The 21,252-nt window shown below is 43.0% G+C and overlaps 1 protein-coding gene across 1 annotated transcript in view; it reads right to left on the bottom strand.

Annotated features, from left to right (window-relative positions):
• LOC126336187 (odorant receptor Or2-like) overlaps positions 1 to 21,252 on the bottom strand; it is a 156,306-nt gene that overhangs the window by 70,493 nt on the left and 64,561 nt on the right. Inside the window, exons 2-3 of the mRNA XM_049999694.1 lie at positions 16,841 to 17,607; positions 15,127 to 15,226 (exon numbers count right to left, since the gene is read on the bottom strand). Coding sequence (XP_049855651.1) covers positions 15,127 to 15,226; positions 16,841 to 17,607 — 867 coding nt within the window. The remainder of the gene's footprint in view (positions 1 to 15,126; positions 15,227 to 16,840; positions 17,608 to 21,252) is intronic.

The raw sequence follows: 21,252 nt of genomic DNA, 5'->3' as shown, positions 1-21,252 counted from the left end.
TCGGAAAAGTGGCAGAAGAAGGAGGATATATGAAGAAGGAAATGAAGAACGACTTACTAGAGGCGGTGAGTGAAATGCGAAAATGTTTAGAATCTTTGAAAAACGAAACAAAAGCAAATAAGGTGGAGAATAGGAATACTACAAGAGAATTGGAACATCCAACGAGAGACGAGCGAGGGGCAAGACAGCTGCACTGGCGGACAACTAGCGACATCTATTGAAGAAACTCAGGAAACATCACATAGCAGACAGTGGCCTGCTGGGCACATAGCGACATCTGTTGGTGAAACACAGGAAACAGCACATAGCGGACAGTGGACTGCTAGTCACGTCGCGACATCTATTGGTGAAACGCAGGAAACAGCACATAGACAGACGGAAGAGACACCTATAGGATCTGAGAAGAACTTCAACGGAGACATCGGTGTGGGTAGCTTTCTGGAAAAAGCAAAAAAAGACGGAAATGGGAGAACTGAGGCACAAAGTGGAGGAGATAACTGATTTCCTAAAAAAACCAACTAGGGATATTAATACAAGAGCAAATAAAGAAAACTCTAGAAAAGGAAAGCCACCTAGGCGCACAGAAAACCAAAACTGATGGAAACAACATACAAACTAAATACAACAACAAAGTTAAACCAGAGGGAACGACAATATACAGAAATCCTCTGCTCCAGCAACAAAATCAGCTTCAAGTCCAAATCAATGCACATGAGCAACATAATAAAACCCGAAGTCAGGTTAATGAACTAGAGGAACGGACTTGGAGTAATGTGGCAGGGAGGAGCTGGTACAGAAGAAACCAGAGTAATTATAAAACCATAATGGGTACCAAAAAAGACGAAGAAATGAAAGCAGCAGAAACAACAGCGTGGCTATACATCGGTAACTTAAAGAGAACCACCACAGCTGCTACGAGTACAGTAGTGAAATACCTTAAAAAGAACGGAATACCGGGACAACCAGAATGTGAAGAACTGCACACACTGGGCGACAAAAAAGCTTTCAAAGTAGGCGTTTGAAAAGCTACAATGCACACAAGAACCAGAATTCTGCCAGAAAACATAAAAGTACGTCGATTTCTTTTCCCAATACGATCAATGGATGAGGGAGCAGAGCTCAACTAAACTAAGAAGAAAACAAAAAGAGCAAGAAATAAAAGCAGTCTTGTGGAATACAAAGGGAGTAAAAAGTGCTCTTAACCTAACACCAACAGACATTCTACAAGACTCGGATCTTGCAATTCTAACAGAAACCTTCCTGGTAGACAGCTGGCAACATAAAAATTATCACCTAATGGCAAAGAAGGGAGAAAGAGGACGACCCATGGGAGGAATATCTATCCTACTGAAACCCTGGATAACGCCCACAAAAACGTCATAAAACAAGAAAATAGTATGCTAATAGAAGCGGCAAACATAAATATAATTGCAGCCTATTTTAAACCGCACACAAATGCTGTAGAAATAATTGACGAAATAGTCAAACTCATCAAACAATGCGACAGCAAACCCACCATTATTGTAGGCGATCTCAACTGCAGAATAGACACAGAAAACTATAAAACAAAATAACCCTAGAAGAAGATGGTTTCACCCTACGTAACGATAGACAGATACCTACATACATATGCCACAATGGGAAGAGCACCATTGATATCACATTAACAAGAGGAGACATAGAAGGAAGTATTCAACGAATATGGCATGACTCCATTACTCCTATACGAAAGAACATTCCAATGAAGATAAAAATATATATCGCCACGTCACCACCAGCAAGGATGACTCACCAAATCACACAAAGAAAAACTGATATAGAAAAATTAACAAACCAGCAAGAACAATTAACACAAATAGAATCTTTCGTAGAGGAAGGTGACCTTGAAAAAGCAACAGACCAAATAGAATACCTAATAAAAAATTCGGTGATACAAGCAATCCCCAAAACAAGGACGGCCAAAAGATGGTTCGATGCTGAATGCTACAGCAAAAGGAACACTGTTCTAAGAACCCTCCACAGACTAAGGAACGAGCATGACGAGGAAACATACAAACTGTACACAGAAGAGAGAAGAATCTACAAATAACTAATAGAAGAGAAGAAAAAACAATACATAGAAAGAGAGGCAAAAAGAGAAGCGGATGAAGCAGAGAAAGACCCATACATAGCAGCAAGACCAAGAAAAATGGCTCATACACAAAATATAGACCTGAAGGAATGGGAAGACCACTTCAGTAAGATACTGAACAAACGAGGACTCAAAACACCCCCAAAGAAAGAGAAACAACATCAAACTAAGGAAAAAGACAATACATGGGAACCCCTAAATGAAGATGATGTGAAAGAAGTAATAAAAGCACTGAAGAACAAGAAAGCAGAAGGACCTGATAATATATATATTGAACATATAAAAGATGCAAAAGAGGCCCTCCAACTGTTTAACAAATGCCTGAAACTTGGAAGAATTCCAACACAATGCACACACTCGACAATAAAAGTTCTCTAATGGTAGAGGAGTCCCAATGGACTCAAACAAGTACAGAGGCTTAGCCCTGGAAAACACACAATTCAGGATATTTTCAAAGATAATAACACAAAAAATCCAAGCATCTGTGGACAGTCATCTCCCAGAACGACAAATGGGTTTCAGATCTGGAAGATCAACATTTATGACAGTCAGGCTTCTTCTAAACAACATCGATGATGCGCTACAAAAGAAACAAATGTTCTACACAGTGTTGATAGACTTTACCAAAGCCTTTGACCTATTGGAAAGACATCTCATAGTCTGAAAACTGGAAAACACAATGGGAGACGATAGTGTCTGGGCAAGAATAGTCAAGTCAGTCCTCGAATACAATTTAATTACAATATCATACAACCTCTCTTTTTCGAACACCATTCTACAGTCGAACGTAGTCTTACAGGGTGACCCAATGAGCCCTTTGCTGTACATTCTTGCCACTGAAGAAGTACTCCGAATTGGAGAAAATGAAGAACATGTGTATGTATATGCATACGCTGACTACATAACCATAGGTTCAACAGATATACAGAGGCTGCAGAGAATCATTGAGAAAATAGACAGATGGTGCAGTGAACACAAACTGCACATAAACATTACAAAGACAGAAATGGTAATTTTCAGAAAAGGAGGCAAAACGCCCAGGAATGCGGAAATCAGTATCGGAGGACAAAAAATAACAATTTCATCAGACTTTAAATACTTGCCGGCCACGGTGGTCTCGCGGTTCTAGGGGCACAGTCCGGAACAGTGCGACTGCTACAGTTGCAGGTTCGAATTCTGCCTCGGGCATGGATGTGTGTGATGTCCTTAGGTTAGTTAGGTTTAAGTAGTTCTAAGTTTTAGGGGACTGATGACCACAGCAGTTGAGTCCCATAGTGCTCAGAGCCATTTCTAAATACTTAGGAGTGACATTGCAACCAACAGCCAAATGCTTCACAAAACATACAACAGAACGTGCAGCCCAAGCAATAATAGCAATACAGGACATCAAAAACATCCGCCTACTAAGTCTAGAAACTGCCATGAAATTATTCAACACAAAAATCTTGCCAATCCTGGCCTATGGGATGGAGGTTATATGGGACCACCTGACAGAAAAAAATCTAGAAACACTAGAAAAGATAAAATCGACGTATCTAAAAAGAGCACAAGGTCTCTCAAAGACAAGATCCAGACTAGTGTACCTGCTAGCGAGAGAGACATTCTTAATTGAAGACATCAGACTTTGATATATGATGCCACACGCCGGGGCTTCCAGAAAGTAACTGAAGATCATGGAGGACAAACAAGAACAAATATGGACGGAGTTTTATGGCACCGAAGCAGTAACGAACCGCTCATGGACAGCACCAAACTTCGAACAGTGACATATCGTAACTAGACTTTCTATTCACGGCTTTCATCACTTAAAACAAAACTTATCATGACCCAACCGCAACATGTGTATGTGAACTGTGTAACGAAGCCTGTGAACGATATCACATAGAACTGTGCAGTAAAAGAGTGAATTCGATAATTCAATATGCAAAAATGTAAAATGTAAATGCAAAATGTTAAGCAAAGTAACTGTATATGGATGGCTATTTGGTTGCAATTTTATTAAATAAAATTAAAGCCACAACTTTGAAAAGTTGTTTTTATTTAATGAACCCTAATTCAAAGTAGTCTTAAATTAGCTATTTCACTTATTGATTAAAGTGCTATTACTGTACGACAACAATATTTTATGTTTAACTCTTTTAGTGATAGTTTTGGATTTATTGAAAAATAATTTCAGTCTTGTCAGAGCTCCGTAATAGTCTATAAGGATCATTACTGTAAATTAAGTTAGCTTTCTACGAAAATACCGTGCGTGTGTATGTTTCATTTCTTTTTTCAAAGCCAAAATTTGTATCTGGCTTGTCGAGTTTCCCAGTTTTCGGGGTTTTAATGACTCTAAAATGAATAAAAAGACTTTAAAACTCACTATTTTTCATCTAAAATTTAGAAAATTTCCTGGTGCAAGACCCCCAGTATGCCCCCCCCCCCCTCCAATATTTTTTGTAAGTCGGCGCCACTGGTAACATAATCTTATTTAGGCCTAGGAGGAACTTCCAACTCCCTCCTAAAAAAGTCATTTTAGGAGAGCCATTTGATTTGTACAGTTATAGAACAATTTAGATATAACAATACTGTAAGTTACTTGTGCAAATGTAACAGTCAGCCAACAGGTTCCACACAACTTTTTTGTCGTTGTAAAAGTCAAGTGCAACCGGTTGGCTTCCTATTACGTTTTTATATATTTGCATATACGGTTGGTGAGACCACAGCCGAAAAATGTTTAAAATACCAAGATTTTTACCTGTAAGTTACTCCTTTTACATATTTTCATAGATATTTTGAGCGTGAAAACATCATTCTAATTTTTGACGTAATAGTGTGTTAGCGTTGTTGACGTATTTTTGTAAACATTTTAGATGGAGGAGTACCATAAGTTACACCCTTTAAGTATTTTGACAGACGTTTTCGATGTGCTAATAACGCTGATGTCACCATTGTGTGTCTCCAGATGTATTTTTTTGTAAATTAATATCGTCATTTAGGCCTAGCAGAATCTGTCAAATTTGACTGTTCTAACTCTGTAATAACATAGACATAACTATCATGTGTGTTTACGTATTTTTTTCCATAATAAATACAGTTTAGACGCGAAAATATTTAATATGTACACAAAGTGAGGTGAAGTAAGTGAACTATGCCCGTTGAAAGTGCTGATCTACCAGCAACTTAAGAAATGTAAATGACGTTGAAATAAACATTGTGTGTGTGTGTATGTGTGTGTGTGTGTGTGTGTGTGTCGGTGTGTGTGTGTGTGTCGGTGTGCGTCCATGTGTGACGCAATAATTTGACAGGAGAGAATTTCAAGTACAGCTGTAATTGACACAAATACTTTTATTAAATAATACAGAGATGGAAACATTGAAGCTTACACCATTATTCTCAATATCTTTTCACGTTTTTCTAAAATAATCAAATACTTTTGAACATCATCCAAAATTCAAGTTGTTCTGATACCTGTGTACATGGCGAAGACTGCATCTACATACTGACTGGCCTGTTTAGTTTTAATTGCCGTTAAAACACTGGGCTGTGATTGGCTGTTTTTTTTAATACTGAACTGTGAATGAATTAAGAGATCAGAGGAGGGGTAGCGTTACGACTCAGGGGAGAGGAGGAGGAGCAGCGGAGAGAGGTGGCAGGGTATGATGATATACGTCAAAGATCACAGGCCACGTTACACTCCTGCTGAGATTCTTTGGCTGGCATACTCACATGGCCAGAATTTGACATCCACTTTAGACAGACAAAACTGGTTGGTCAAGTGCACTCCTTACAGCTGTTGCTGAATGAATTAGCCATACGTTTTTGCCATTCATTTTCCGGGACCTGGTTGAGGTCACGTCGCCCTATACGGTCTTCTGTCACACGGTTGTGAAGTGTAGGGTCGCTCTAAATGTATCGGGTGAGCAGCACATACCAGAGGCAGCTAGCCAGATGGCTGAGTGCGTAAAGGTTTCATTTTAGATTAGGTGCTTCTCCTTCTAGTCTAGATAACGGTAGCTCTAAGAGGCCCAGAAATATAAGATCTATGGATACGTCCTCTAACGGCGGATGTATGAAAATCATAGTGATTAACTAACGAAGCAATCGGAAAATGTGTCGGAGTTCTAAGCGGTCCTAAAAAGCGATAAAGTTCATATAAAACTCGATTGGGAAGACTGATTAAAAATGAGATTGACAGCAGCGATATTTTCTGGGATAATTTCAGCGTGTAACAGAAAGATATGCCAATGATAAACGGAGGTAATGTATCTGTCGCATTATACAGTAACTCAATTCCAACGAAATACAAACAGAAACTGCGTCCCAGATTGTCTGGGCAAAACGTAATACTAAGAGTGGGCGTAAACTTGTATTCAGAGCCTTTCATTGACCACTCGACTCACCTCAGGACGTAACCGAAGGTTTCAGAGAGAATCTGAGTTCACTAATATTTAAGTTCCCCAATCACACTTATCACCACTGTAGGAGACTTTAATAATCTATGAGTCAACTGGCAAAATTCAGTTTTGTAAACGGTGAGCGTGACAAGACTACCTGAGAAGTACCTAGAACAGATTTTTGGAAGCCCAGTAATGATGGAAACGATCTGGAACTAACGGCAACAGACAGATCTATCATCTTTGAGAAACTGTAGTGAGTGACCATGAGGTAGTTGTAGCAACAATAATTAAGTAAGTACAAAGGGCAACTAAAGAAAAATTAGGACTTATATCTTCAGAAAATTTGATAAAGAGACAGTAGTATCGTATCTCGATAAAGAATTCAAAATGTTTAGCTCTAGAGAGGACAATTTCAATGAATTTTAGCTGAGTTTTAGAAGAATAGGTGAACACGCTCTTGATAGACATGCACCAACGGAACGGTTCATGATGGAAGAGTCCTCTAGGACATCCAGTCACTGTAAAAAAACTTATAAAGGAACAGAGATTGCTGCGTAATAGCTGTAATTCGTGACATATGGCTATAGATTGGGAGATGTTGAATGAAACAAGTTTAGCTCTGAAAAGGCTTCAACGACTGCTGTAGCAGAATATTATCGAAAGTTCTCTCGCAAAACCCAAAGAAGTTCTGATCGTATGCAAAGGCTGTAAAGGCTGTTTAGTAACACCAAAATTAGTGTACAGACACTCAAGAACAATACAGGGCAACAAAGTGGAAGTAGAAACGCTGTACTACATTTTCAAAAGTTTCTTACAAAGTCTAGGTTTATTGCTCCAGTTTAATTCCCGAAACTCTGGAAATATGAGCGATAAAGATGTTACTGTCAGTGGTGTTAGGAAGCAGCTGAAATCGCCAAATAAGAACAAGGGTACAGGATCCAACAGAATGCCTATCACATTCCATACCAAATCTCCAAGTTAGTCCCTCTTTTAACCACAATGTACTATATTTCCCCCCAACAAAAGGAACTTGGCTTTGTGGTTGAAAAGAAACATAGTTCGCGCCCATTTACAAGAACGGTAGCACAAGTGGTTTGGTTGATTAATACGGGGCAGGGGACCAAACAGCGAGGTCATCGGTTCGATCGGGTTGGGGAAGGAAGTCAGCCGCGCCCTTTCAAGGAACCATACCGGCATTTACCGGAAGCGATTCACGGAAATCACTGAAAACATAAATCAGGGTGGCTACACACGGGTTTGAACCGTCATCCACCCGAATGCGAGCCCAGCTGCTGACCACTGCGCCACCTCGTTCGATGTATCAGTTGTTGTTGTGGTCTTCAGTCCTGAGACTGGTTTGATGCAGCTCCCCATGCTACTCTATCTTGTGCAAGCTTCTTCATGTCCCAGTACCTACTGCAACCTACATCCTTCTGAATCTGCTTAGTATATTCATTTCTTGGCCTCCCTCTACAATTTTTACCTTCCCCGCTGCCCTCCAACGCTAAATTTATGATCCCTTGATGCCTCAGAACATGTCCTACCAACCGGTCCCTTCTTCTAGTCAAGTTGTCTCATAAACTCCTGCCCAATTCTATTCAATACCTCCTCATTAGTTATGTGATCTACGCATCTAATCTTGAGCAGTCTTCTGTAGCATCACATTTCGAAAGCTTCTATTCTCTTTTTGTCTGAACTATTTATCGTCCATGTTTCACTTCCATACATGGCTACACTCCATATAAATACTTTCATAAACGACTTCCTGACACTTAAATGTATACTCGATGTTAACAAATTGCTATTTTTCAGAAACGCTTTTCTTGCCATTGTCAGTCTACATTTTATATTCTCTCTACTTTGACCGTCATCAGTTATTTTGCTCCCCAAATAGCAAAACTCCTTTACTACTTTAAATGTCTCATTTCCTAATCTAATTCCCTCAGCATCGCCCGACTTAATTCGACTACATTCCATTATCCTCGTTTTGCTTTTGTTGATGTTCATCTTATATCCTCCTTTCAAGACACTGTCCATTCCGTTCAGTTGCTCTTCCAGTTCCTTTGCTGTCTCTGACACTATTACAATGTCATCGTTTTTATTTCCTCTCTACCTACTTTTATTTCTTCTCCACCTACTCGGAATTTTTCTTTTGTTTCCTTTACTGCTGGCTCAATATACAGATTGATAACATCGGGGAGAGGCTACAACCCTGTCTCACTCCCTTGCCAACCACTGCTTCCCTTTCATGTTCCTCGACTCTTATAACTGTCATCTGGTTTTTGTACAAATTGTAAATAGCTTTTCGCTCTCTGTATTTTACGCCTGCCACCTTTAGAATTGGAAAGAGAGTATTCCAGTCAACATTGTCAAAAGCTTTCTCTAAGTCTACAAATGCTAGAAACGTAGGTTTGCCTTTCCTTAATCTTTCTTCTAGGATAAGTCGTGAGGTCAGTATTGCCTCATGTGTTCCAACATTTCTACGGAATCCAAACTGATCATCCCCGAGTTCGGCTTCTACCAGTTTTTCCAATCGTCTGTAAAAAAAATACGCGTTAGTATTTTGCAGCTGTGACTTATTAAACTGATAGTTCGGCATATTATTCTACATTTGCCAGTGTTACTGGTAGAGGGTGGTCGGATACCCTTTCTATATATCGTTCCCATCCCCCTCCCCCCAACTGTATGCGTCTAGTGTTATTCCAAATGAAAGTGTGAGAACATTTCCGAAATATTTCAAATCGTGTAACTGATGCAGGAAGTGCATATCAGTCTGGTATTAACGTAATTGCCCAAAAGGAACATCCAGGCTGCCCGGCACTCACTCTCTCTCGGGTGGATTCGTTCTGTGGTGGCGCATCTCCTCGAAACCCGGAAAGGAGTGTTAACGCATGCGGCTATCCGGGCTGGTATCAGATAAAATACTGTAGCTGACAAAAAAAGTGAAGCACCTAGAAGACATGGTAATATAAATGTAACTTCGTCCATGTACACACAATCGGCATGTATGTAAGAGATTAGAATCTGTATTCTTTCTGGCAGAGAGACAGTATCAGAGTGTGTTAGTGTTGTTTATATTTAGAGTTGTTACGAGGTATGGTAGGATTTATATGGGGGGTGGACAGCGTCAGATGACGACGGATCACCGTAAAGAACCCGGAGATGCCGCGTACTCTTGTGGGACTGCGTTACTAGCGTCTGACAGATTTTGAAAGGGGTCTCGTAGCGGACGCTCATTTGGTCGCCTTGTCACTTCGTGCAGTGGCCGGATTCGTGATCCTTTGAATGTGACTGTGGCCCGATGTCGGAGTGTATGGGAAGGTGAGACCCAAAGCGTACTCGTCGTCAAGGTTCCATTCGGCAATGTCTAACAACAAGGGAGGAGCACATCGTACGCCTGTTATACCCGCTCCTGCCATCCGACAACCAGTAATGGACGCTCTGTTAGACTCTGTGTTAATCCACGCAACAATCAGCAGCAGGTCTAAGGAATTGCCCTCCCACGAGTAGGCTGCCGTTAACACCACTAGAGAAACGTCTAACCGCTAATGAATGTCGTCTCCTTTGGATCAGCCATGAACAACAGCTCTGCAGTCACGGATGAACATCGCTGGCAAGTACGGTGGCGACCTTGAAATAACGAGACTGATCATACTGTTTGATGTTTCGAGAAGAATTAAGATCAATCTACGTCAAATATTTGTGGATCATAAAGATCGGTGACGTACATAATGCTTCTTGGGGCACTTAGTAGGCTCATCAGACGTACAAGTAGGATTGGAGAGGCGCATCTGCCAACCGTGAATTTTTCCATCAGAGCAGGGGTGTCAAGTGATGTTGGCAAAGCAACTGAGCGCAAATCGTCACCTTGGCCTCACTGAGTGGAAAAACCTTCGTTTATACCTACCTATCCCGTGCAAGCACCTCAAGGTGCAACCGCCACAGTGCTCGAGGCTATACCCTCGTCTAATTCCCAAACATCTAAAAATGAACCAGATCAACTGGGCGGTGGGAGAGAGAGGGGGGGGGGGGGCGAGGATGGGGAAAGGGTTGGAATGCCAGGTCGCACCAAACTACTACACTTTTCAGTTGCACACAAATACTGAGAGGTTCCCACAGTTTCAGCAACAAACCTCGGGAAGAACTATGGTTAACGATTACTTATGAAATGCCAGCTTTGTAGTGAGTGAGTAGATAAAAATAAACAGCTGGTAAACCTTGCCCCATGCTGAAAGTCCCCTAAGGCAGGCATGTAATTCATGCAGTTTTCTTCATACAACACACTGCAAAAATACAGTTGCCTCCAGAAGGAATATAATGAGAATTCTGGCCCACAGTTCATAAACTTAATGATGCTCACACCCAGGTTGCCTCTATGCAGGTAATGGGAGAGGGGAGCATGGGTGAACGGCACGGGAGTTGGCACAAGCGCACATGCACACGCAGATACGCGCACTCACGCACGCACACACACACACACACACACACACACACACACACAGAGAGAGAGAGAGAGAGAGAGAGAGAGAGAGAGAGAGAGAGAGAGAGAGAGAGAGAGAGAGATTTTGCTCTCCAATCACCACCCAGTTTTTGTACCGACTGGTGCAAGGTACAGTGGACTCTAAAATCAAGCGCCACATCTCTCTCTCTCTCTCATACACACACACACACTCACACACACAAAACACACTGTCACTTCTAATCGGCAAGACAAATTATACGGAAAAGAACTCCAGTGAGTATGTGAAAGGCTTGCTGTACTTCTACTAAGAGTCTCATGAGTGGTAATGTCTTTGGAAAAGGTTCCACACGAAACTTCCAGGCAGATTAAAACTGTATGCCACACTGAGACTCGACCTCGGGACCTTTGCCTTTGCGAGCAAGTGCTCTACCGATTGAGTTACCCAAGCACGACTCACGACCCGTCCTCACAGCTTTAAGCCCCCCAATACTTCGTCTTCTACCTTGGCAGAGCAATTCCCCGCGAAAGGCAAACGTTCCGAGTTCGAGTCTCGGCACAGCTCACACTTTTAATCTGCCGGTAAGTTTCATATCACTGCACACTCCGTTCTGAAACGTTTCACACATCTCTGTACCACAAACGAAATTTCGATCTCTGAACCATGTATGAAAGGTTAATGCCGCCACCAAAATTAATATAGCACTTTAAAGTTACCAAAAAGTATCTGTATTGTTAAATATGTAAAGATATGTTCTATAACAGTACGTCGCACATGTGACTCAGATTATTGGCACTACTGGTGTGAGTTACAGGTTGAGGTACACTTGGAGTCCAGAGTACAATGATGGCTCGATCTTTGTATCCACTTGGTGCAAGACACAATGGGCCCTCAAATTAAGTGCCGCAATGTTACTTCGACGTGTGATATAGGTAAGAAACGGTGCATCCAACGCTTTCAGCTACTCACCTTCGGTTACTTTCCATATACGTATGGAAAAGGCCATGTGCTGCTTTTCAGCTACCCACTTTAGGCTACTTTTTAGAAACGAGGGTTGGTATTCTTTAAATTACCTTGTTTCAGCTAATTTTTTGCGTCACCAGATCCAATAGAATAGATACATGTAAAAGTAATTCGTTTGCAAATGCTGTAAAATTAAAGTTATGTATGGAAACTCTGTATGAATGTAGAGGAGCAGGTATAAAAGAAACGTATACTGGGATCTGTCATCATTTTGTTATTATTATTCTACAGCTCCATACAGATAAGAAGCAAGGGTTGACGTGCTTTCAACTACCCACTTTCAACTAATTACGAAAGCCATAAAGATAAGAAACCACGTTTGTGGTGATTTCAACTAACCAAGCCGTGTCGGTTTCCTTTCCATTAACAAATTACCCGCCTCGTCCCCATGAGTTTGTATCCGCACTGTTTATGTAGGGGGCATGGTGGCGGTGTCGCGATCGGGCAAGCGAGATGCTGCCGCAAGGAGTCGTGAACCGTGACCGGGGGCCGGGGGTGTGTGGGAGGCGGCGTCCTCCGCCTTTAGTGGCAAGAGGGTTCGAATTTGTGACAAAGCGTACTGACTCTGGTAATCGGGAAGTTTACGTGTGCACGACGGTTTTGTGGGGTCTGACCCTTTCTTCGCTTAGGGTTCAGTCAAGTCTTCCTGACTTGATTAATTTATCACGTCGTAATCAAGCTGCGCATGGGACTGATTCATAGCCGCCGAATTAAGCCCCCTTATTGCTTTTTCGCCTAGTGTGGAGTTTGGCTTCGAGAAACCCACTTCCTGTCTGAAAGAATAGCTCGAACTTCTGCACCTGAGCGTAATTGTTCCGGCGGTATTAAGACTCTCACTGCCTCGCCTGTCTCGCTCTCAGTTCCTCTGTAAATCGGAGATGAGCCGAGTTGATTTGCAAATTTGTGGCTGTTTCAGTTTCTTAGTACATGCTCTCTACAGTATTTCTGGAATTATTTTTCTATTCCGATATCTTACTTTGTGATACCCACAGGTGTGTGTGTGTGTGTGTGTGTGTGTGTGTGTGTGTGTGTGTGTGTGTGTGGTGTGTGTGTACCGTGACACATTTTCTCAGCTTGGGCCATCGTGCTGAGCGGTGTAGCTGCGGCAGTTGTTGACGGTGCAGCGGTGGGCCTTCAGTCTGTTCCAGCGTCACGGACAGCGTGGTGTGCCGCTTTATGGGACTCTTGGACCACAGTGCCTTCGCAGCAGTGCTTCTACACGCCACGCCAGCCTGCACCATCTTCGCCGAGGAGGTCTCCGCTCTCTAAGTTATGTAATGGTGATCTAGTAACTCTTTCACGTAAGTGTTGTTTTCCTCGTTCTAATGGCCTAAGCGGTCAGCGGAGGTCGCCGGTCGCTAATTGATGCAATTGTCTAACCGATTGTTTAACCGTCTTAAGTTGGACTTTGTGCAAAAATCGATCATTTGACTCTATTGGCTAGATCTTGTACCTATATACTAATTAAGGTTCTGTTTTTTTTCATATTTATACTTAAACTGTATACACTGTGACTTCGATACGAGTAAATTTATATATTTTAGTGAAACTGTCATTGGTTGTTACACAGCCACCTTTCGAGAAACCGTCAACTTAGGGCATGTCATGCAACACCAGTGTCTGCCGTCACAAGAGAATGGTGATGAGGATTTTTGGCCGTGATCATCGTCAGAACGAAATGTCGACAAGGATCTTTGAACATGAGTGATAATTTACATTTCCAGTTGTGGCTACTCCGCAGGTTTTAAGGTATGAGATGAGGTACTGGCGGAAGAAAAGCTGGGAAAACGACTTTTTGAGTCGAGTTTTGGTAGCTTAGTCGGTAGAGCAGTTTCCTGTGATAGGGGAATGTCCCAGGTTTGAGTCCCAGTCTGGCAGAATGTGTAAGTCTTGCAGGAAGTTTAAATGACGGGGTGTTTGCCACTGCATTCCTCTGGGGACAACAAAGACGGGTCCTTGGTCGAATCATCATACTGTTGTGTCACTCTATGGTTGAAGTACAGATAGACTGTCCTGCCTACGCCAGAAAACACCTCCTCAGTTAGCTAAATCCACGAATCCACGTCAGGGTTTGGTTGAAAGACGAAAACCCGTTTTTTTGTTTTTCAGATCGGCTAAATTTGGGAGTCTCCAGCTAGAATAGAAACAGCAGCATCCGCAACCGGATTCTCCACGAGCTCAAGACCATGTTACCAGGGACGGAGATGAGTGTTGTGGTAGGCAGGAGAGCCAACACCGTGTTACTAAAGGAGGTTAAAATGCACGCGTTTTAGCTCACGCAGGCTGGCGTGAGCTCTGGAACAGGACAAGGAAATTAGAATTTAGAAACAACGGACGTAGCTAGTGGAATACTTAACTTTAATCCATTAATGACGAACGTCGCTCTTGACATTACATGATTCACAGTATAATGGCGCTTTCTAGGTCGAAGCAAATAACGTAGCTGAAGGCTATGCTAACTATCGTCTCGGCAAATGACAGCGTAGAAGTCAGTGAACCATTGCTGTCAAAGGCAGCTGTACAATTGGGGCGAGTGCTAGGAAGTCTCTCTAGACCTGCCGTGTGGCGGTGCTCTGTCTGCAATCACTGATAGTGGCGATACGCGTGTCCGACGTATACTACCGGACCACGGCCGATTTAAAGGCTACCACCTAGCAAGTGTGGTGTCTGGCGGTGACACCACAATGAGACTGCCAGATTCATCTCCATTCTTATGGATGTCAGTGACGCCGACCCAGAGACGTCTCACCCCGCTGAAATGACCATCGAGACGGTTTTCCGTGACATCAAGATGGCTCCGCTGTCTCTTCCCTGTTTGGATAGGGTTGTTTTATCCTAGAGGCTACACCTTACCGCAATACAGCGAGGTCTATTGCTTTTGTACCCAACAGATGTCAACACTATGGGAATAAAATGTTCACGTCCTGTACTGACAAAGGCAGCCTCAGTGTGGCACAGATGGCGCCAAAGTCGCTGCACTGTTTCCCTACACGCATTAAGTGTTCGCAAAGCAAGTGGACACGTAACCTTCTACACAGCTGTTATTTAGGAGCTTTGAAAGTGCACTTGGGTTTGCTTAAAATAAAATTATATTTAAAGAAAACAGGCCTCATAGGAATTTTGTCCTCACCTGAATCTGCTGATAGAGACCCATGCAGAGGCAGATCATGTTGGTGGAGAGCTGCACCAGCACCATGGTGCTCATGGCGGCCTCCAAGTTGCGCAAGTACCTGTAGCACATCCAACAAAGACTGAACCCTGGCCGATCGCATCCCCACTCAGCACACACACTGATACTCATTCACAGGTTGAATTTATAGAACTCTAAATCTGTATACTCACCCGGAAAGTCCAGTCCAGTCAAGGTGTACACTCATTTACATTAAATTGCAAAAGGTTATATTACTGTGCGCTAAAGACCCATGTCGTAATAACATAAAAAACGAAGGACATGAAAATGAAATTGTAGCTGAGCATGGAGTTAGACGATGTTATTGCCTATCTCCAAAGTCATTCAACATGTACATTTAGCAAACGCCTACGGAAATCAGTGAGAGAGTTGGAAGGACAATGAAGAAGTTCGAGGGAAAAGAAATAAAAACAGAAGTTCGAAAATGATGTTGCAGTTCTGTTAGAGATGGCAAAGGATTTTCAGATAAGTTTAACGGAATAAACTGTTGTTTGAAAAGAGGTTTTAAGACGAATATCAACAAAAGAATAAAAAGGACAATAGAACGTAGCTGAAACTAAAGAGGTGATCCTACTGGAAAAATTAAGAAGTTAGACGCAAAAAGTAGTAGATCATTTTTTTTTATTTAGGCAGCAAAATAACTGTGATGGACTAATTAGAGCTGATATAAAATTCAGCCTAGGAACAAAAAGACAAGTATTTCTTAAGAAAGAGATTTGTTAAGATTAAATATAAATTTAAATGCTAGGAATTATTTTCTCTGGTATTTATCTGGAGCGTAGTCTCGTAAGAAAATGAATTGTGGGCGATAAGCAGTTCAGACAAGAAAAAAGTACAATATTTTGCAATGTAATGTTACAGAGGAATACTGCAGACTAAATACATTGGTCGAGTAACTGATGACGAGGTAATGAATCAAATTCTAGAAAAAATATGTGTGTGCACAACCACGCAAAGAAGTGATTGGCAGACAGGACACCTACAGAGATAGAAAGAAATAGTTGATCCGGTTATGGAGGGAAGTAAGGGGTAACAAAGTTACATCAATTAATTTACTATTAATAAAATATTATAATATTGGACGCTAGAGACAAGCAATTTAATGAATTAAAGAAGAATAGTAAGTTCAATAAACACTAAGAAAACTTATGGAAGTGTTTGTTAATAATCTTGAAAGTAATGACAGAGATAGAACTGTATTACGAGAGCTTTTCGTTTTTATTTCGAACAAATTGAAAATTAAACTGCTTATTATACAAAGTGCAATGTCCCAGGTCTACACAATGTTATAAGAAAAGCTGTTCTGTTAGAGATAAGAAAGTACTTGCGAGATAAGTTTAACGGATCTGACTGCCGTTTGAAAAGAGATTGTAAGATGAATATCAACAAAAGAATAAATAGGACACCACAATATCTCTGAAATTCCAAACACCATTGTAACATGAGTGAGCACAGCGAGAGCTCCCTCATTAACCTCAACATCAAAACTATATTGCTGGGAAATCTTAACAATGAGGTTCAACTCAATGCAGGCTAGGTCCTTTCATGATCTGCACGAATGCCGCCATTTGAAATGCATTGTGGAATGTTTTGCTCTTCCATTCCAATCCTATTCCCTTCCATAAATTATGAATCGACTATTATACAGACTTACTTCGTGATCTTCTGATGGTTCACGATGCAGGTACAGAGCTCCGCGTACAGCACTTGCCGCCTCTTAAGACTCACATCGCCAGCCAGGTCCGCGACACTGCCACTGATGACCTGCAGACCAGAGATGCGCTGCCCCAGCAGCTGCAGCAGGGCTGCCACGTGCAGCATGGCCGCCACGAAGAAGCAGTCCAGGCCGATGACGACAGGCACCTGCGTCAGGAGTACAGAACACTGCAGAGCGTACAGCACGGCGTACGCGCCGGGCCACAGCGACCAGTCCACTCCCTCGATCTGCACCACGGGCAGCAGCTTCTGGTCGCCGCCGGCCAGCAGCGGCGCCGGCAGCCACAGCAGGATGAGGGTGTAGATGTAGGCAGTCAGCGACACCGTCATCCGGCGGGCCCAGCGGCGAGCGGACTCCAGTTCGGGACGGTCCCAGTCCTCGGACACCATCAGATCCAGGTCTCGCACCAGCCGGTAAAAGGACTGCCTCTTGCTGAAGAAGAGCCCCGCCTTGACCATGCCGGAGACGACCTCGAGCAAGTGCATTAGCGTGTGCGATATGCCGTCCACGTCCCCTCTGGCGGTGTAAATGCTGGCCACACCGACGGCAATGTAAGCGACGGCACACAGCTGCACCATCACTGAGTGCAGCAAGTAGCGGGCTCCCTGTGCGTGTGGCCACAGCCCGGCCACTCTCAGGTAGAGTATATGACCTGCCAGTGTGCACATGTTGCCGTGTTGCCCATCAACCTCCGACCACGGTTTCTGCGACAGATGGAACTAAACAGTATTCCGACAGCGGCTCCACATAGTAACGTAGCGCTAGCAGTTTTACACTAGGCCTATAGAAAAATTTGTATACATTTCAATCGCTCTATACTGAAATAGCTCAATCACAATATTAGAAAAATAAGTTATTGCCAGAGTAATACTCCTTGGGACCAAGTTAATCTGCTACAATAAAGGGACCTCGGACCCATACTTATAAACCAAAGAAGAAAATACGCATGTTCCGTAATGCTATGAAGAAAGCGTCGCAGTATGTACCTGAAGTTCTTTGTGTGTTTTAATGCCCACAAACCAATCCTTTCAGATCACTGCCTGATGAACGTATAACCAACCAAGATTACAGAAAGCATCTGTTTCGCTATTATGCCACTTTTTCTGTCATCGGTACGTCAGCAAAATCACCCATTCTTTAACAAGTTGTCTTAATGAAAACCAATTCATCATGGCTGGGTGACTGTGTGACACCTCGGGTACAGAAAGCAAAGTACGCAGGGCGAGGCCACACACAAATAGCGCCTGCAAAGCCGGAAACGGACATCATATCTGGGATCACTGGAGAAAAGGTGACTGTATTGTGGTGTGGAGAAGTGTTGTCACTCAAGCACAATTCGCTGGTGCAGCCACTAACTTCAGGCAGTACCATTCAACAGGCCTGATTCCATGCAGTCGCCCACTGATGAGCGCGAGGGTCGAACTGAGTTCCCACTAACCAACGACCGGCTTGGCAACTTCCATGCAACGTGCAGTCAACGAGACACTGTGGTCGGAGGTCACTATCCAGGCTGCATCGCCTTCACTGACAGGCACTGCCGGGTAGGCTGTCCATGCAACCGACTCATCTCTTGGCCGTTTATGACGGCTGCATCGCTAGCACTTGCAACGATTATGCCTCATTTGAAATATGAGGATCATACTTCTCAATTTTATGTGAACGACAAATGTTTATGACGTATGGTGACACATGATTCCTAACAATACAGAACCAGATCTGTTGCAAGAAAGACGCAGAAGTGGGCCAGCGCTGCAAGGGAAAAAAAGCGATCTGTGGCATTGAGGATCATAGTGCCAACAAGATGTCTTGAAAGATGGAGACACGATTCATTTAGCGTTAGCTGTGTTGCCACGCGAGTGCGCAAAATGGCATTAGGGCATTAACTTTAGTAATGTTAACCGATTACCAATGAGTGAAATGACATAAATGCACCAAATTTTCAAAATGTGCGCAACTTACTTTCTCAGACTTGTATGAATAATAAACAGTAAGTCAAAATTTGCAGCCTGATGGATTGTGGCAGAAGTGAGACCAATGAACGTACTGGCTAAAATCAATTTCAAATGAATGAGAGTTTCACTCTGCAGCGGAGTGTGCGCTGATATGAAACATCCTGGCAGATTAAAACTGTGTGCCGGACCGAGACTCGAACTTGGGACCTTTGCCCTTCGCGGGCAAGTGCTGTACCAACTGAGCTACCTAAGCACGTCTCACGCCCCGTCCTCGCAGCTTTACTTCCGCCAGTACCTCCTCTCCTACCTTCCAAACCTTACAGAACCTCTCCCTTCTTTCAGGGGTGCTAGTCCTGCTTGGGTCGCTGGAGAGCTTCTGCAAAGTTTGGAAGGTAGGAGACGAGGTACTGGCGGAAGTGAAGCTGTGAGGACGCGGCGTGAGTCGTGCTTGGGCAGCTCAGTTGGTAGAGCACTTGCCCGCGAAGGGCAAAGGTGCCGAGTTCGAGTCTCGGTCCGGCACACAGTTTTAATCTGCCAGGAAGTTTCAATTTCAAATGATTTGGACACTAATCGAGTGCGGTATTGTGGCCGTGTTCAGTAGCAAATATTCACATCAAAACACTTGTCAATCGAAAGATATTGTTTCTAATGGGAGAGGCTGAAGAACACGCACAGGGGCCAACATAAACCGAGGTGACACGTCGAACATCCTTCAGCCCACCGCAGTGTAGCAACTCGACGTGGCGTGGACTCAACAAGTCGCTGGATGTCTCCTCAGAAATATTGAGCCATGCTCCTTCTATAACAATAAATAACTATGAAAGTATTGCTGGATCAGGATTTTCTGCGCGAACTGTCTCTCTATGTTCCCTAAATCTTCTACGGAATTCATGTTGGGCGATCTAGGTCGTCAACCAATTCGCTCAAACCAATGACGAACAGTTGTAGCCCTGTGATATGTAGCATTGCCATCCATAAAAATTCCATCGCTGAATGGCTGCAAATGGTCACCAAGTAACCGAACATAACCGTTTCGAGTCAATGATCGGTTCAGTTGGAGCAGGCGACTTACTCTATTCCCTCTAAACACAGCCCAAACCATTATGGAGCCACCACCTGCTTGCGTAGTGCCTTGTTGTCATGGCTTCGTGGGGTCAACCACACTCGAACTCTTCCGTCAGCTTTTATCAACTGAAATCGGGACTCTACTGACCAGGCCACGGCTTTCCAGTCATCTAGGCTCTAACAGATATGGCACGAGCCCAGGAGAGCCGCTGCAGGCGATGCCGTGATGTTAGCAAGGGCACTCACGTCGGTCGTCGGCTGTCATAGCACCTTAACGCCAATTTCGCAGCACTAGCCTAACTGATACGCTCGCAGTACGTCCGACATTAATTTCTGGGTTATTTCAAGCAGTGTTACTTGTCTGTTAGCACCGACAACACTACAAACAAACTCCGCCGCTCTCGGTCGTTTAGTGAAGGCCGTCAGCCACAGCGTTTGCCGTGGTAAGACTTAGTACCTGAAGTTTGGTATTCTCGGCACACTCTTGACACTGTGGACTTCGGAATAGTAAAGTCCCTAACTATTTTCGACATGAAATGTCCCATGTTTCTAGCTCCAACTACCATTCAGAGTTCAAAGTCTGCTAATTCCCGTCCTGTGGCCATAATTACGTCGGACACCTTTTGACTTCACTCATCTGAATAGAAATAACAGCTTTGCCAATGTACTGACCTTTTATAACTTGCATACGCGATACTACCTGCATCTCTACACGCGCATATCACTATCCCACGATTTTTGTCACTTCAGTGGAGATCGAGCATGGAAACACTCTGTCCCATTTCTTGACTTCAACTGAATCATTCTACATGGGCGACTAGGACTAAAGAATTATTCAAGTCTCAAGAGGAAATGTATTTCCAAATGTTGAATATTATACTTCGTGAGAAGAATTTTATGATAAGAGCATCAAGAGACGCTTTAAAATCAATGAAAGTCGTAAATATTCGTGTTCTCCTGTACCAAAGGATTATATCAAGCCAAGTTGTTGTTGTTGTTGTTGTTGTTGTTGTTGTGGTCTTCAGTCCTGAGACTGGTTTGATGCAGCTCTCCATGCTACTCTATCCTGTGCAAGCTTCTTCATCTCCCAGTACCTACTGCAACCTACATCATTCTGAATCTGCTTCGTGTAGTCATCTCAAGCCAAGTAAAAGTTTCTAATCATGCATGTAATAAAACGAACTAATATTTAACATGTTGTACATCCAATGAAACAATTCCCAAAGCATTCAAAGAACCCACAGTTATGGCCAGACAACTGTATGTTCGTCTGGTCATAATGTCTTTCTTGTCACAAACATTACTCCCGTGTCATCCTAGAACATCCAAGTA

The sequence above is a fragment of the Schistocerca gregaria genome, chromosome 2 (assembly GCF_023897955.1).
Source record: "Schistocerca gregaria isolate iqSchGreg1 chromosome 2, iqSchGreg1.2, whole genome shotgun sequence".
NCBI lineage: Eukaryota > Metazoa > Arthropoda > Insecta > Orthoptera > Acrididae > Schistocerca > Schistocerca gregaria.
Note: the sequence above shows the minus strand (reverse complement) of the source record. Positions and strands in the feature narration are given on the sequence as shown.